Raw genomic sequence first — 15,546 nt, forward strand, 5'->3', positions numbered from 1 at the left:
TTAGAAATATTGTTTGAACTTTTTGTCTTTCATTAAAAGTCTTTACTTTAGACAAAATCGTCTTTTCACTATTTTTTTAATATTTAAGAGTTAAAAATTAATTAAATATATTTATGGTAAAATCTTTTCATTAGAATTTCACTATTTTTTCCTAATTTAAGAGTTGAAAATTAATTAAATATATTTATAGTAAAGCCTTTTCTTATGACAAGTCATCAAAATTAATGACAACTAATACTTTTTTTTCATTAGTTTAAGAATTCTAAATCAACTAAATTTGATTTTAAAAAGATTTGAATAAAAATTTAAGAAGTACCAAATTTTTAAAAGTTTTAAGTACGTAATAAAATATAATCAATAATTTTGTAAAGATTTGACTTTTAAAATATTAAGAAAAAGTTTTATATAAATATAAAATAAATAAATAATCGTAACACAAATACGGTTCAAATTGATGTGTCTCTCTTTGACTGTGACAACAAGAAAAAATATGTACTATATGACAAACACAAAAGTGACGATCCATCAATCACTTGAAACTTCTGATGGTAATATATCTATAATCTATATCTATATCTATAACCTATATCTATAATCTATATCTATGTATAATCTATAATCTATAATTTATAATCTATAATCTATAATATATTAAAAGTGTGAAGGGCCTTAGAAATGTTGTTTGAACTTTTTGCCCTTCATTAAAAGTCCTTCTTTAGACAAAATCGTCTTTTCACTATTTTTTCATAATATTTAAGAGTTAAAAATTAATTAAATATATTTATGATAAAAATCTTTCCTTATTAGAAGTCATCATAATTTAAATATTTTTTCTTAATTTAAGAGTTGAAAATTAATTAAATATATTTATCGTAGAACCTTTCCTTATTAGAAGTCATCAAAATTAATGATAATTGATATTTTTTCTATTAGTTTAAGAATTCTAAATCAACTAAATTTGATTTTAAGATGATTTGAAAAATCTAAAAATAAATATAAAACTATTAGAATAAGAAAAATTTAAAACATACCAGATTTTTAATAGTCTTAAGTACGTAAAAAGAATGTAATCAATTTTTGTAAATATTTGACTTTAAAAATAAGGAAAGATTTTAAATATATATATAAAAAGAAAAATAAGTTGGCCATTCATCTAAAAATTGCCGGAGGAGAGAAAATTTAGGTTTAGGCCTAATTTTGTTTTACTCAATTAAATTTTGACGATATTTCTAATTGTAGATATTAATTTACTTATGATTTAAGGTAAGTTATAATGAATTATCGTATATTCTTGAAGACAATTGTTAATTGAGAACTTTTCGTTGTGATTTGTATCTATTATATCTCATATAATCAGAATTTAAAATTATCTTATTCATAATTTTGTGCAGATTATTTATATTATTGCATTCCTCACAAAAATTGATTAAGCATTCTAATTGATAATAATTAATAATCTTATTCATTTAAGATTTTTTTAGAAAAATCAAAGGAGAAAGAAAATTTTAAAGTGAATTGTATGTACACTCTATATCTATAATCTATAATTTATAATCTATATTTATATCTATAATCTATATCTATATCTATAATATACTAAAAGTGTGAAAGGCCTTAGAAATGATGTTTGAACTTTTTGTCCTTCATTAAAAATCCTTGCTTTAGACAAAATCGTCTTTTCACTATTTTTTTCTAATATTTAAGAGTTAAAAATTAATTAAATATATTTAAGGTAAAACCTTTCTTTATTAGAAGTAATTAGAATTTCAATATTTTTTCTAATTTAAGAGTTGAAAATTAATTATATATATTTATGGTAAAATCTTTCCTTATTAGAAGTTATCAAAATTAATGATAACTGATATTTTTTCGAGTAGTTTAAGAATATTTTTTTTGGGGGGTACGATTGAAGATGCATTAAAATAAGGCAAAATGCTCTATTAGACCCTGGTACTATGTCAGTTTTGTAAGTTGGACACTTCTACGTACATGTTTGCCATCTGAACCCTTGAACCCATCAAAAAGCAATATTTCGCACCCTTTGACAGTTGACCTTGTCTATGTGGCAAGGTCATGGTGACTAGGACAAAGAGAGTGTAACCACTCGCCTAGGGGTGCGAGTGGGGGTCAATTTTTGGCCAGTTTTACATTAAAATAATTAAAAAAATATAAATAATATTTAAATTTTAAAAAAAATTTAAAAAGAGTCCCTTTTTTCCCTCTATCTTTTTAAATTTAAAAATATTTTTAAAAATTTTAAAATAATTTAAAAATACTTTTAAAATTTTAAAAAAAATTTTAATTTTTTTTTAAAATTTAAAAATATTAAAAATGATCCTTTTTTTTCCTCCATCTTTTTTAATTTAAGAATATTTTTAAATAATTTAAAATATTTTTAAAAATTAAAAAATCATTTTAAAAATATTTTTAAATTTTTTTTCCCTCCCCACCCCACCCCAGACCGTCCCTACCCCCATACCCCCTAATCTATCCTTTTTTTCCTCCATCTTTTTATTATTTAAAAATATTTTTTAAAATTTAAAAATATATTTAAAAATTTAAAAATAATAAATTAATTTTTTTCACACCCCACCCCATCTCCAACCCCTCCTCACCCCACCCAGCCTCCCCACCCCACACCCTGCCCCTCCTTTTATTCCTCCATCCTTTTTAATTTAAAAATATTTTTAAAAATTTTAAATATTTTTAACAATTTAAAAATAATTCCCACCCTCCCCCTCTCTCTAGCCCCTCCCCACCCCACCCAACCTCCCCCACCCCACCCAACCCCACCCAGCCCTCTACCCACCCCAGCCCATCCCAAGTCCACCCAGCCCCACGTAACCCATCCCCCTTCCCCAGCCCCCCTCTCTACCCAGCCCGTCCCCATCCCACCCATCCCTACGCAACCCCTTCTATAGCCCCCCCACCTCACCCTCCCCTCTTCCTCCAGCACCTCATCCCACCCAATCCCTCCCCCAACCCCCCACCCCACCCCACCTATCCCCACGTCACCCCCTCCCCCAGCCCCCCACCCCACCCCAACCCCACCCAGCCCCTCCCCCCACAATTAATTTTAATTAAATATTTAAATCATATTTAAATTAATTAATTATTTAATTAAAATTTATTTAAACTAGGTAAGAATTTTAAATTTGATAAATTAATTAATTTAAAATTTAATTAATTTAAATAAATTAATTAGTTAAGAATTTTAATTAATTAATTTTTTACTAATTTAAATTTAAAATTTAAATTAGTTAATTAAATTAATTTTAATATTTAATTAATTTTAATGTAATACTTTTTTTATTATTTTTTATTTTTTTATTTTAAAAATGATTATTCAAAATTTTTAAATTTTAAAAGCATGATTATTCAAATTTTTCTACAATTTATAAATTTTTATTATTTAATTAAATTAATTTTAATATTTAATTTGGTATGTAGCATTTTAAAAATGACTTGAAATTTAATGTAATACTTTTTTTTAAAAAATGACGTGGCACGCGTGATAAATGACATGGCACACGTGGCAACTGATGTGGCAGCTAACATGGGAGAGTGGTTACACTCTCTAAAAAAGTGTTTAAAATGTAGCTTTTTCGTGGGTTCACGGGTCAAGATGATAAATATGTAAGTAGAAGTGTTCAACTTACAAAACTGACATAGTACAGGGGTCCAATAGAGCATTTTGCCTTAAAATAAACTAACAGTAGTTTTTACAACCTCCAGAGCTAATCCGAATTCAAACCAAAGACATTAGGGTTTTTCCCTTTAGTATCAAGAGTACAATCTTTGAGATGTCTTTAAAAAAAGTTCCTGCCATATCGCCCATAGTGCATTCCGAGCAGACATTGGTGGCACTTCAAAAAGGGTGGTGTTTTGATAGTTGCCTGTTGCTGCTCCAAATTTAGCAAGTGTGTCGGCTACTCTGTTTTGTTCTCTATAATAGTGTAAGATTTGTGGGCATCCTAGTCTTGTTAGTCTTAACCTACATTCATCAAGTAGTGCATTATAGTGAATATTACCTTATTTTAGCATTCAGATGACCTCGGTGGAGTCAATATTGATTTTCAGGGGAAAGAGGTATTCCCTTTCTATTATCTTAATTTCTTCCAGCAGAGCCATGAGCTCCATTTGGTTATTGGTGGCTGTGATGAAGTACTTGGAGTAGCCCGTCATCTAGCCTCTAGTATGGTTTTTGATCACTCCCTTATGCCTCTATGTCCTAGATTCCCCAAACAAGAGTCATCATAATTAAGTTTGAAATGGCCAATTCTCAGAGGGATCCATCTAACGTGAATCGTCCTAGGTTGTCTATTGATCCTGGTACCCTTTATTATATGGCTATAGTCATCTGCTTCAGCATGACAGTTGTTGAAGCCAACCTTGTCCTTCCTATTATTGAAGAGGTTTTTGTTTCTGTTGTTCCAAATGGCCCAAAGGATAAAATAAAAGAGTTAATGCCATGAGAGAAGTTGGTCAAAGGGTTTGTTGGAAAGCTTTTTCTATGTATCTTTCCAGTTCTGGGGGTGAAAGTGGCCGATGTCAAGATTATCAGAGTTTTCCTTGGTAAAAGTGGAATTCCAGAGTTGAGAAACAAGAGGGCATTGGAAAAAAATATGAGAAATGCCTTCATGGGGGTGGCTGTAGCTGTGACAGCTGGTGGAGATGCTGATGCGTATTTTGAGAGAGTGAGACTGGTTTGGAGTCGGTTATGCCGAGCCAACCTAAGGAAGATTTTGATCTTTAGGGGGCATGATGCTCTCCAGATCCATTAAAAGTATTGATGGTTAGCATTATTGAGCTTGTTGTGATCCTTGGCTATGAAAGAGTAGGCAGAAGTACTAGAAAATTAAACATTGCCAGTGAAACCGCAAATGAGGTGATCTTTCCAGTATCTGGTATTAAGGAAGAAGGAACTGGTAATGCTATCAATAATGTTTTGGGGGATCCAAAAAGGGAGAGAAGTAAAGTCTCATGAATGGTCTTTCCAAAAGTGAGCAAGTTTGAAATTTCTAAACTCTTAAGGGATGGTGCCTTAGTAATGCTTTCCAAGGGGGTTGGTTTGGAATCCAGCTGCTAGTCAAAAAGTTAATGCTTTCCCCACTATAGACAATCCATTGGGAAGCTTTCTTACTGTTGGACCAACCCAGCTGAATGTTCCTCCATGTCCTAGAGGAGTAGATCTTTTGGGAAGGTCTTAAGAGATGGGAATATTTACTTTTTAGTACTGCAACCCAAAGTTTGTGGGGTTGGTGGTGGTATCTCCAGGATAGGTTGGTGAGCATGGTTTTCTTTTCCATAGCAGCCTTTGGGATGCGTAAACCACCTTCCTTCTTGGGAAGAGTGATGGTGTCCTAGTTGAGGAAGTAGATTTTTCTTTTATTAGTAGTAGAGCCCCAGATAAAATTCCTAATTATTCTATCTACTATTTTAAGGATTTTTAAAGGGAGGGAGATATACTACATTATGTGGGTAGGAATACTGCTTAGAGAAGATTTAACCAGTATAGTCCTGCCATCCATGTTTAGAAATTTGACCTTTCATCCATCTAGTTTAGAATGAAGGTTATCCACAAGGAATTGGAAGTCTCTATTGGAAGGTTTGTTGTGGAATATTGGGAAGCCTAAGTACTTCCTAAATTTTTCTTTGGCCTGTATGTTAAGGATCCCAACAAGTTTGGCCTTGGTCTTAGGTTTGTAGTTATTTGAGAAGTGGACTTTGAAATTTTGAAAGTTGATATTCTTCCTAGAGTGGAGACTGAATTTGGTCATGATGCTCTTGATGGTGTTGCAGTTTCCATTATTAGCCTTGACAAAAAGGATCAAACCATCAACATAGAGTAAGTGAGAAATGGGAGGGTCTTTTCTGCTGATTGAGATGGGGTGCCAATGTAGGAGTTCTATTCCATAGTCTATTCTTCTAGAGAGTAGTTCCATACATATGATAAAAAGGTATGGTGAAATAGGGTCCCCCTGTCTGATACCTTTAATTGGATTAAAATGGGAGGTTTGCTCCCCATTTACCAAAATAGAGATAGAGGAGGAGGAGATACAAGACATAATTAGGGAGCTTAGCTTGGGGGGTACCTTGAAGAAGGAGAGAGCTTGCCTAATAAATCTTCATTCTATTCTATCAAATGCTTTCTGAAGGTCAACTTGAGCATCATGCTGTAGGTTTTTCCTTTCATCTTTCTAAAGTGAGAGATCACCTCCTGGACAATAATAACATTGTCAGAGGTTCTTCTATTAGGGAGAGAATTAGATTGGCTGGGGCTGATGATAGAGTCAAGGTGGGGTTTGAGTCTATTTGCAATGATCTTATTGATGATCTTATACTGCGTATTGCAAAGACCTATGGATCTGAAGTTTCTGAGGTTTGAGGCATTTCTGCATTTGAAATGAGAAAGAGGAAAATAGTTTTAACTTCCTTGTCCATTTTACAAGATTCAAAGGTCTTAGTGCAAAACTTAATGACATGAGGCCCTAAAGTGTCTTGGTATTTTGGTAGAGAAAATGATGGATTCCATCAAGGCCAGGGGCCTTTCTGGGTTTGAATGAAAAGAAAACCCTTTTGATTTCTCTTATGGAGAGAGAGGAAGGGGAGGGGAGAGTCTAGGCCTTGATGGTCATCCAAATTAATGGTTCCTCTGGTAGAGGAGTTGTTCTGGCACTTGAGGAAAAAATGATGGTGTTCGGTGGCAAAGAAGGAGGAGTAGAAAACACGGACCTTGTCTTTAATGTCCTGAAGGGAATAGGACCAGTTAATAGAGTCATCCTTAAGGGCATTGATCCTATTTCTTCTCTCCCTATTGAGGGTAGAAGTATGAAAGAAGTTAGTATTAGAATAACCCTATGCAAGTCAGTTAATTCTGGATTTCAATCTCCAGAATTCCTGTTCTTGGAGAAAGATAAAGCTGAATTCTTTGGTGGGAGTAATTTCAAGTTCATGGAGAAAAGAGCTGTAGGGATAGTTGGGGGAACTTTGGATTCCACTTAGTCTACTCAGAATTTTCCTTTTCCTCTTGAAGATGTTTCCAAAAGTAGATTTATTCCAGGATGTGGCCCTATACTGGAAGTCAGAGATTACTTCAGTAAGGGAGAGGGAGGTAATGAAGAAACCTCTGCCAATATTGATAAAGTCAAGGTGGGAACACCATAATGTTTCAAGTCTAAAAGGATTGTCAGTGATGGAGAGATCCCTTTGGAAGTTTATTTTCAAAGGATAGTAATCAGAATGGGTCTTGGGGACGTGGGTTACAGTAGCTTCGGAGTAGAGTTTAATCCATTGATCATTTGCGAAGCATCTGTCCAATCTTTCAAGAATGAGATTCTTTTTATTTTTGAATCTTTTATTAGTCCAGGTAAATTTTCTACCTTTATAACCAAGGTCAATAAGATTGCAGCTGTTAATGCAATCCCAGAAGACTCTGGATCTAGTGGGATTAATGAAGTTTCCTCCAAACTTTTTAGAGGCTCTAAGGACCTCATTGAAGTTTCTCCCGATAATCCAGGGGCTATTGGGGTGGCTACTAAGGGAGTTGGCAAACCCATGAAGGTTGTCCCATAGTGTATGCCTTCTCTCAAAGGTGTTACTAGTGTATATAGCGCTAAAGAACTAGGAGAATGTAGGGTTATTTACCTTGATAAAAGTGTGAATGGCTTGGGGAAAGATGGTAATGTCTTGAATGGTGAAGCTGGAGCTATCCCACATAATCATAATATCTCCTAAGCTACCAGAGGCTGGGAATTGAATGAGGTTAGTGAAGCCGAGGATGTCAGCCATTGATTTGTGGTCCTTCATTCAGATTTCCAGGAGAACAACAAAGGCTGGCTTGTGGATATTAATCATAGATTTGCAGTGTATTTTAAACTCTTCACTATTTACACACTCAACATTCCATACTATGTTGTTCATCATTAGTGGTGTTAGGGGTGTGTTGAGGTCCTGCATAATCCTTTCTTTCTTTTCAGAGATGGTGATATTGCAAACATCATTTCTTTTTTCTTTTTGGATATGGGTTTCATTTTTGTCTGGTAGAATATACTGAATCCTGGGAGTAGAATCTCTAGGTCTATTTTGTTGAGTTCTTGTGGAAAGAAAATAAGGAATATTTCGCTTATAAGATCCTTGAAGACGTGATTGAGAGGCCTGTACAGAGTTAGAACCTCTGCCTTTGGGACCTTGAGGGTTGCTAGGATGCTTTCCGTTTCCCTGTTGTTTTGTCTCAGGGCCTCCATTATTTTTTTCTTCCCCTCCAACTCTAATGTGAGATCTAGCTGAGAGAATTCTGGGGCTGTTGGATTTATAAATGTCTGGGGGGGGGGGGGGGGGGCATTGTCCATAACAAAAAGAGGCCCCGAAGCTAACAGACATAAAATTTTTAGTAGAAAGAAGGGGAGGCTATTGCTCATGTTCATTAATTCTACCAAAATTAATTCTGGGGCGAGGTTGGGGAGGGGGAAGCTTTGGTTTATTAAGCTCATCAGTGTGGTCATCCTGACATTCTGACCATAATTTTGGAGTCCCTGATTCAGCCCTTCCATTACTAACTGAGCCAGATAGAAGGGGTTCTACATTAGTACGGTTATGTGCTTCCCCTCCAAGTTCAGGTGAAGAAGGACCACTTGTTGGGTTAGGCACATTTCTAGCCATGAAGTTGGTTAGTGATCCATTCCCAAGGGTTGGGACCTGAAAATGATTGGGCTCATGGCTTGGTTGGAAGTCGATAAATTCATTGTTAGAGTATATTTCGGTGGTGGCAGTGAAGATAATAAAAGTCTGTAGGAATTGGCCGACTTTCCTTCTTGAGGAGAGGTATATTATAAGGGGGACTTTTGAAGTTCCTTCATCATTACCATTTCTCAAAGCATTTAATGGAAGGGTGGGAGAAGTGACTTCTCCTTGATTGATATGTGTAACTTGCATAGGTGTAAGAGGTATTGACGGTTGAGTACCAGAGGTATAAGAGAGAGAAATCAAAATTCGCAGAAAGTTTTCCAGATCATTATTGCACCGATATCTTTAATATCCGATTCAACAGAAGTAAAATTAAAATTTAAAGTGGAACTATTGTTAAAGTTTTTGGTACATCTATGTTGTTGGTTTGGGCCAAATTATTGAGCTTGTGTATGTAGTTGGGCCTCCTTAGTTACAGGTGTAGAGTGTATAACTCTTTTCCTAGGCCCTTTTGGAATGATTTTGGAATTTATTTCATCCATAGTGGAGCTACCCGTTTGACCCAATTCCTTTCCTTCCTGGCCCAATATGCTGTTGCCAAGCCCAGCTAAGAAGGGCTTGCTTTGTTGCCCGTTTTGTTGGCTGCATCTCCATTTCTGGTTGCGCAATAGCAGAGATTTGAAGTTTCAAGAAACTTACCTGTCTGTGCATCAAAAACCTTGACTTTCATATTCACCCCATCTTCGTTGATACTTTGCACCTTCGATTTGGCTATGTTTTATTTCTTTTTTGCAAAAGAGACTGTTTGCCATTCATATTTTGCTATTACAGGAGTAGCCTTCAGTGTCTGTTCGTCTACGTTTTGAGGTTCTGATGTGGTTCTTGTTTGTTGTATCTTGTATTGGTACTAACTGAGAACATGTCCCATCTTCCACATCCTTTGCATAGCACGCCTTTTCCTTCATAAAGTATGGCTTGGGTGTGTTTTTTGATTGTCACACTAGATCTTAGCGGGGTTTCGAGAGGGACTTGAACACGTATTCTGGCGTAGCGCCTTCTGAGAGTGGCAGTGGTGCATGCGTCAATCTTGAGTAGCTTTTCGATCTTCTTTCCAACCTTTTCTAGAATTTTTCCATCACAAAATTCTGTATGGAGTTGTGGAAGTCTGATCCATACAGCTGTGGTTTCGATTGTTGAATTTGAGGGGACGAAATTTGGTTCCCAAACTCTTACTGATAGGAAGACTCCAATAATAAACCAGGGGCCTCCTTGGATTGCTACCGATTGGGAGTTTGGATCTTTGAATTTGATTGTGAAGAAGTTATGGCCTAGGTTGATAAAGATGATGGGTTCTTTTAGCTTTCATAGGTCTGTCAGCTTCTTTCACAGGTATTCGTGGTTGAATCTTCTTCCCACTATTTTGATTATAATCAAGAATTTCCAAGGGGCGTATAGACGAAGCTTGTCCTTTGTGGAGAGGTCAATTGTAGCATTATCTTTCGATGTGTTCTGGAGGAATGTTTCCGGTGGATAGCTCTCCAGTACCGGTGTAGGGGGATTTGGATCTTAGATTTTTTCTTTACCCTTTAGTATTTGGAGGTAGGTTAGTTCCTCCTTGTTGTCGATGACCATATTGGAATCGTGTACAAGGGGGAAGGGTCCGGTAGGCTAGGCGGTTTCGGTGGAGTATTGGTCATACTTTGGTCAAAAGGATGCGGTGGACTATGTTTTGGTGAATTCTTGAGAGAAGTTTGTCTTTCTTTCTCTAAACTTCCAATTGGATTCTAATTTAAGAATCCTAAATCAACTAAATTTAATTTTAGAAGATTTGAAAAATCTAGAAATTAATATAAAACTATTAGAATAAGAAATATTGTAGAAGTACCAAATTTTTAAAAGTTTTATGTATATAATAAGAATGTAATGAATGATTTTGTAAAGATTGACTTTAAAATTGAGGAAAAATTTTAAATATAAAAAGAATAAAGATAATAATCGTAACAGAAATATGATTCAAATCGATGTGTCTCTCTTATCTTGTGGCCACAAGGGAAAAAGGTACTACATAGCAAACTCAAAAGTAATGATCCATCAACCACTTGAAACTTCTGATGATAAAACATATAGGTGTATATGTTTATATTTACATTATTATATTAAAGTGTGAAATATTTTCAAAAAGTGATTTAAACTTTACACTTCATTAAAAATTTTTGGAATAGGCAAACTCATTTAGTTTTAAATAATTAAATGTTACACGTACGAAGCACGTGCAGTTAAACTAGTATATATATGTGTATATGTTGATGTTTACATTATTATTAAAGTGTGAAAGATTTTTAAAAAGTGATTTAAACTTTTACAATTTATTAAAAATCTCTACAATAAATAAAATTACTTAATTTTAAATAATTAAACGTTATAGATTCGAGACACTTGCGGTTAAATTAGTTAAAAGAAATAAGGAGATTTCTCATCTACACATGCACCAACAATTTGTAGTTAATACAATCTATTTTTGGAAGTTATTTCAAAATATTCATATTACTACTCATGCTTTAATTCAAATAATAAATGACAAATAGAATAAAACAAAATAAAATGATGCAGTACTGATATACTCATCTTACAAGTTACAAGGAACAAGATAACTTAATGTAAAGGCAAGCACACTTCTTTATCATCAAATATTGGACTACAAGCATGGAGCATTAATTACAGAGCTTCAATTTTTATTCTTGAGCTATAAACGTATACACTCGATGCGAATACATCATTTTTCCCTTAACCAACACGGGGAACTTGTACAACAAAATCCAACACATTAACAAATAAACGAACTCGATCACATCTAAAATCTTGTGTAACTGGAGAACCATTTAGAAAACTTCCAATATTTAGTCTTGGATTTTCCTTCTGAATTGTTTCCCTAGCCAACTTTACTGGTACTCCAAGAAGTTCCGGGAATGTATCTCTTCTCACTCCTACAATTCATACATATATAACCAAAAAAAGAAAAAAAAGAAAGAAACATTATATATGCACAAGGAGTTTGGTAATAATACTTTCTCCGTTTCAATTCACTTGATCTTGTTATTAAAAATAGTTGTTTCAGTTTATTCGTCATGTTTATAAAATTACGAGAAGTTTATCATTTTCTTATGATACTACCCCTATCATTACGCGACTGCATATAAAAAATTAGTAGTCAAATTTAAATTTTCAAAATATAATTAGTAAGGTTAGTTTAGTAAAATAGATCTCTAATAAGTACATGCGTTTTTATGGGAAGTGTCAAGTCAATATGAATCGAGTAAAATGAAACAGAGAGTATTATGGAAATAAATTTAAAAGCATGAGATGAAGAATTTTAAGAACCAAACCTGGGCACTGAGCCGTGAGAGGTTGAAAGACTGTTCATGTAGAATAATAATTTACATTAATGTTTGTCCGCATAAATAAAAATGAAAATAAACAGAAAACCATTAAAAAATGTGAATTCCTATTGTAACAGTGTTTGAATATGTAATTTCGATGGAAAGTCTGTCAAAAATATTTTCGACGAGTCAGTTTCTGACATACAACAACAATAAACCCAGTATAATTTTACATAGTGGGGTTTGGGAGTCAGTTTCTGACATATTCCTTCAAATTTTCATATTTTAATAGTGAACCTATAAAAACAAATGTAAGAGTTAGTTGTAGAAAATATTATTTCAAGAGCAATTCTATATATAATCTATGTAAATATTACGAAGGTGACGGATTGGGATTGGGATCAGGGGTGGCAAGGGTGCAAGGGTGGGGATGAGACAATAAAATATCATTTATAAAACATATTTTTCTTATTCTTCCAAACGAATTATATATTATTTTTTTAAAAACTTATTTTTCCAAAAAAAATATACTATCCAAGCCATTTTCACCTACCAAACACAACCAAAATGTGGGAAATTAGTAAGAGAGGGAAAAATAAGGGCTAACGTACATGACGCAAGAAGCAAGAAAGCTACCACAAGAGTTAACTTCTCCATAGACTTATGTTCTAATTTTTTCTTGTTTTGATGAGTTATACATCCATCTGGTTTTATGGGGGATATTTATAGGAGATACTTGTTCCTCTAAGCAAACCATATAATACACTAATTATAAATTAATGTTGAAGAGATAAGCTTGATGAGTTGCCGACTATGTTAATTAATTTCTTTTATTTGTTGACATTTGCAATTTGCATACATAGACCGTCTAAGTATTCATCACTAAAATAATCGTATAGGATTTGAGTGTCTCACAAAATTCTTGTGTTATTATACCAAAAAATATATTTAGCGATAATTAGTTAATAATAATAATAATTTAATTATGTTGAATTATATTTTTATAGGTAATTATTAGTGACAATTACATTTAATACTTTTTAAAAGTGACATTAAATTCATTGACGATTAACTAATGCAGTAAAAGTTTTAACACTCTTTGTTAAAGTGCATACTAATTCTAATACTCTTTGTTAAAGTGCATACTTAGTGCTGTTAAATGTCTTTACTAAGTGCTGTTAAATGTCTTTACTATTGTAATGTCAATGACGATTAACTAATGCGGTACAAGATTTAATACTATTTGTTAAAGTGCATACTTAGTGCTGCTAAATGTCTTTACTATTTTAATGGTAGACTAGGAAAAAAGAGATCAACCAACACCCTATAATAGGGGTGTGCAAAAATCGAACAGATAAAAATATTATTGGTTTATTGTTATTAGGTTATTGGATTAATGATTTTTTAATGGTTTTATAAAAAAAAATTATTGGGTTATTGGTTCGGTTTGATTTTTTCTTAGTGGGTTGTTGGATAAATCGATAACTCAATAAGAATATAGTAAATTACTATTTTACACACACACATATGTATACTAGTTTAGCCCCACGTGCCTCACAACTGTAATTTTTGATTATTTAAAATTAGATAATTTTATCTATTACGAAGGTTTTTAATAAAGTGTAAAACGTTCAAAACATATTTTTTATTGTAAGTACATATATATTTTACCCCTAGAAGTTTCAAGTGATTAATGAATTTAATTTATTGTAAATGTGGATGTAGATTTATAGACTTTTTAAATTTCTTAAAATTAAATTTAGTTTATTTAGAATTCTTAAACTAATGAAAAAAGTATTAGTTATCATTAATTCTGATGACTTCTTAAAATCAAATACAGTTGATTTAGGATTCTTAAGCTAATAAAAAAAATATTAGTTGTTATTAATTCTGATGACTTTCTAATGAGGAAAGGTTTTACCATAGATATATTTAATTAATTTTTAGCTCTTAAATATTAGGAAAAAAATAGTGAAAAGAGGATTTGTCTAAAGCAAACACTTTTAATGAAGAGCAAAAAGTTCAAACGACATTTCTAAGGCCTTCACACTTTTAATATATTATAGATAGATTATAGATATAGATATAGATATAGATTATAGATATAGATATATTATAAGTTATAGATATAGATATATATATTGATTATAGATTATAGATATAGATTATAGATATAGATATAGATATAGATTATAGATTATAGATTATAGATATATATACATATATATGTGTGTGTATTTCTCTTAATTTCTCCTAACTAACATTTAATTCAAACTTGAGAATTCTTGTAAATTAAAACAAATCATGTAGGATTTTGATTGTAACTAAGATTCAGTTTCTTTTCATGTTAGTTACTATTTTTTCTATTTTATGAGTATTTTCTTATCAATTAAATAAAAAATTGAACCATTCAGGACTAAAAATCGATAAAAAATATTTTATTGATTTAGCATATTTAGAAATCGAAAATTGATAAACTAAACCGATAATGCATAAAATCGAATCGAATCGACTGATACACACCCCTATCCTATAAGCAAATCCCGTGTATAAATAACACTAACGTGACTATTAAAAATGTGAATTTTTGATGAATGTTTACAGAGGATTGTTGTTAGAAATACAAAATTTTTGACAGAAAAAACATTTTTAACTTGATTCGCATATTTTTAATAGTGCGTCAAGATTAAGGCTTATCATGAAGTTTTGGAATTATAATAATTTTAGCATTTACTATAGTCGTGTCGTTTTTATCTAGATCGTAGTGTTATGAAATCTCAGATTATTTAGTGAAATTGATTAAGGGGAGTTAGTGAATCAGATATTTCTAATTAAAAATGAAACAAACTTACCATTTCATCATAACGGCCAGGAAAAAAATAGAAGAATAATTTATAATATATTAAAAGCCTGAAGCCCTTTGAAAAGTGAATTCAATTTTTTGTCCTTCATTAAAATAGTTCGCTTTAGATAAAACTGTCTTTTAACCTTTTTCCTCTAATTAAATTCTATAAAATAAATATACTAAATTTTCCTACAAACACCCGTTTTTTTTTTGTAAAATTTTTCTTACCAAATTTATCTACTTTGGTTCCTACTTGATTTACAATTAAATTCACCCTTTTTTTGATTCCTACTTGGTTTACAATTAAATCCATCTTTTTTTTTTGTAAAATTTGCCTTCCACCATTTTTCATTTTTAAAAATTCAATTTGGTTCCTACTTGATTTATCTAGCTATAATTTTTTTAATCATATTTGATTTCTACTTAGTTTCTTTCAATCAATAAACATACGGCTTTTCCAGTCTTCTATATAAACAGCTGTCATCTTTCATTGTTTTTCGTCTCATCATAGTTTCAACAATTTTATTTCAAGGTTTTTGATCGTTATATCATCTCTCCCTTTTTACATTGTTAATTTAAACATAATATTACTTGCTATGTCAACTTAAATTGCTTAGTTTAATTTAATTTAGTGTGTAG

General features: G+C 32.2%; 1 protein-coding gene across 1 annotated transcript; it reads right to left on the minus strand.

Annotated features, from left to right (window-relative positions):
* Positions 1-11,272: 11,272 nt before the first annotated feature.
* Positions 11,273-12,771, minus strand: LOC107844915 (trypsin inhibitor 1). Its single transcript, XM_016689236.2, has 3 exons — positions 12,674-12,771; positions 12,069-12,098; positions 11,273-11,669 (listed from the first exon to the last, which is right to left on the minus strand). Exons 1-3 carry the CDS (start codon positions 12,717-12,719, stop codon positions 11,470-11,472), a joined length of 276 nt encoding a protein of 91 aa, XP_016544722.1. The 5' UTR covers positions 12,720-12,771; the 3' UTR covers positions 11,273-11,469.
* Positions 12,772-15,546: the final 2,775 nt, after the last annotated feature.

The sequence above is a fragment of the Capsicum annuum genome, chromosome 10 (assembly GCF_002878395.1).
Source record: "Capsicum annuum cultivar UCD-10X-F1 chromosome 10, UCD10Xv1.1, whole genome shotgun sequence".
Lineage (NCBI taxonomy): Eukaryota > Viridiplantae > Streptophyta > Magnoliopsida > Solanales > Solanaceae > Capsicum > Capsicum annuum.

Coding starts and splice junctions, on each gene's coding strand:
- LOC107844915 (XM_016689236.2), bottom strand. CDS start 12,719: ATGGAGAAGTTAACTCTTGTGGTAGCTTTCTTGCTTCTTGCGTCAT. Junction 12,099..12,673: donor TTTCTTGCTTCTTGCGTCAT/GTACGTTAGCCC, acceptor CTACATGAACAG/TCTTTCAACCTCTCACGGCT. Junction 11,670..12,068: donor TCTCACGGCTCAGTGCCCAG/GTTTGGTTCTTA, acceptor TATGAATTGTAG/GAGTGAGAAGAGATACATTC.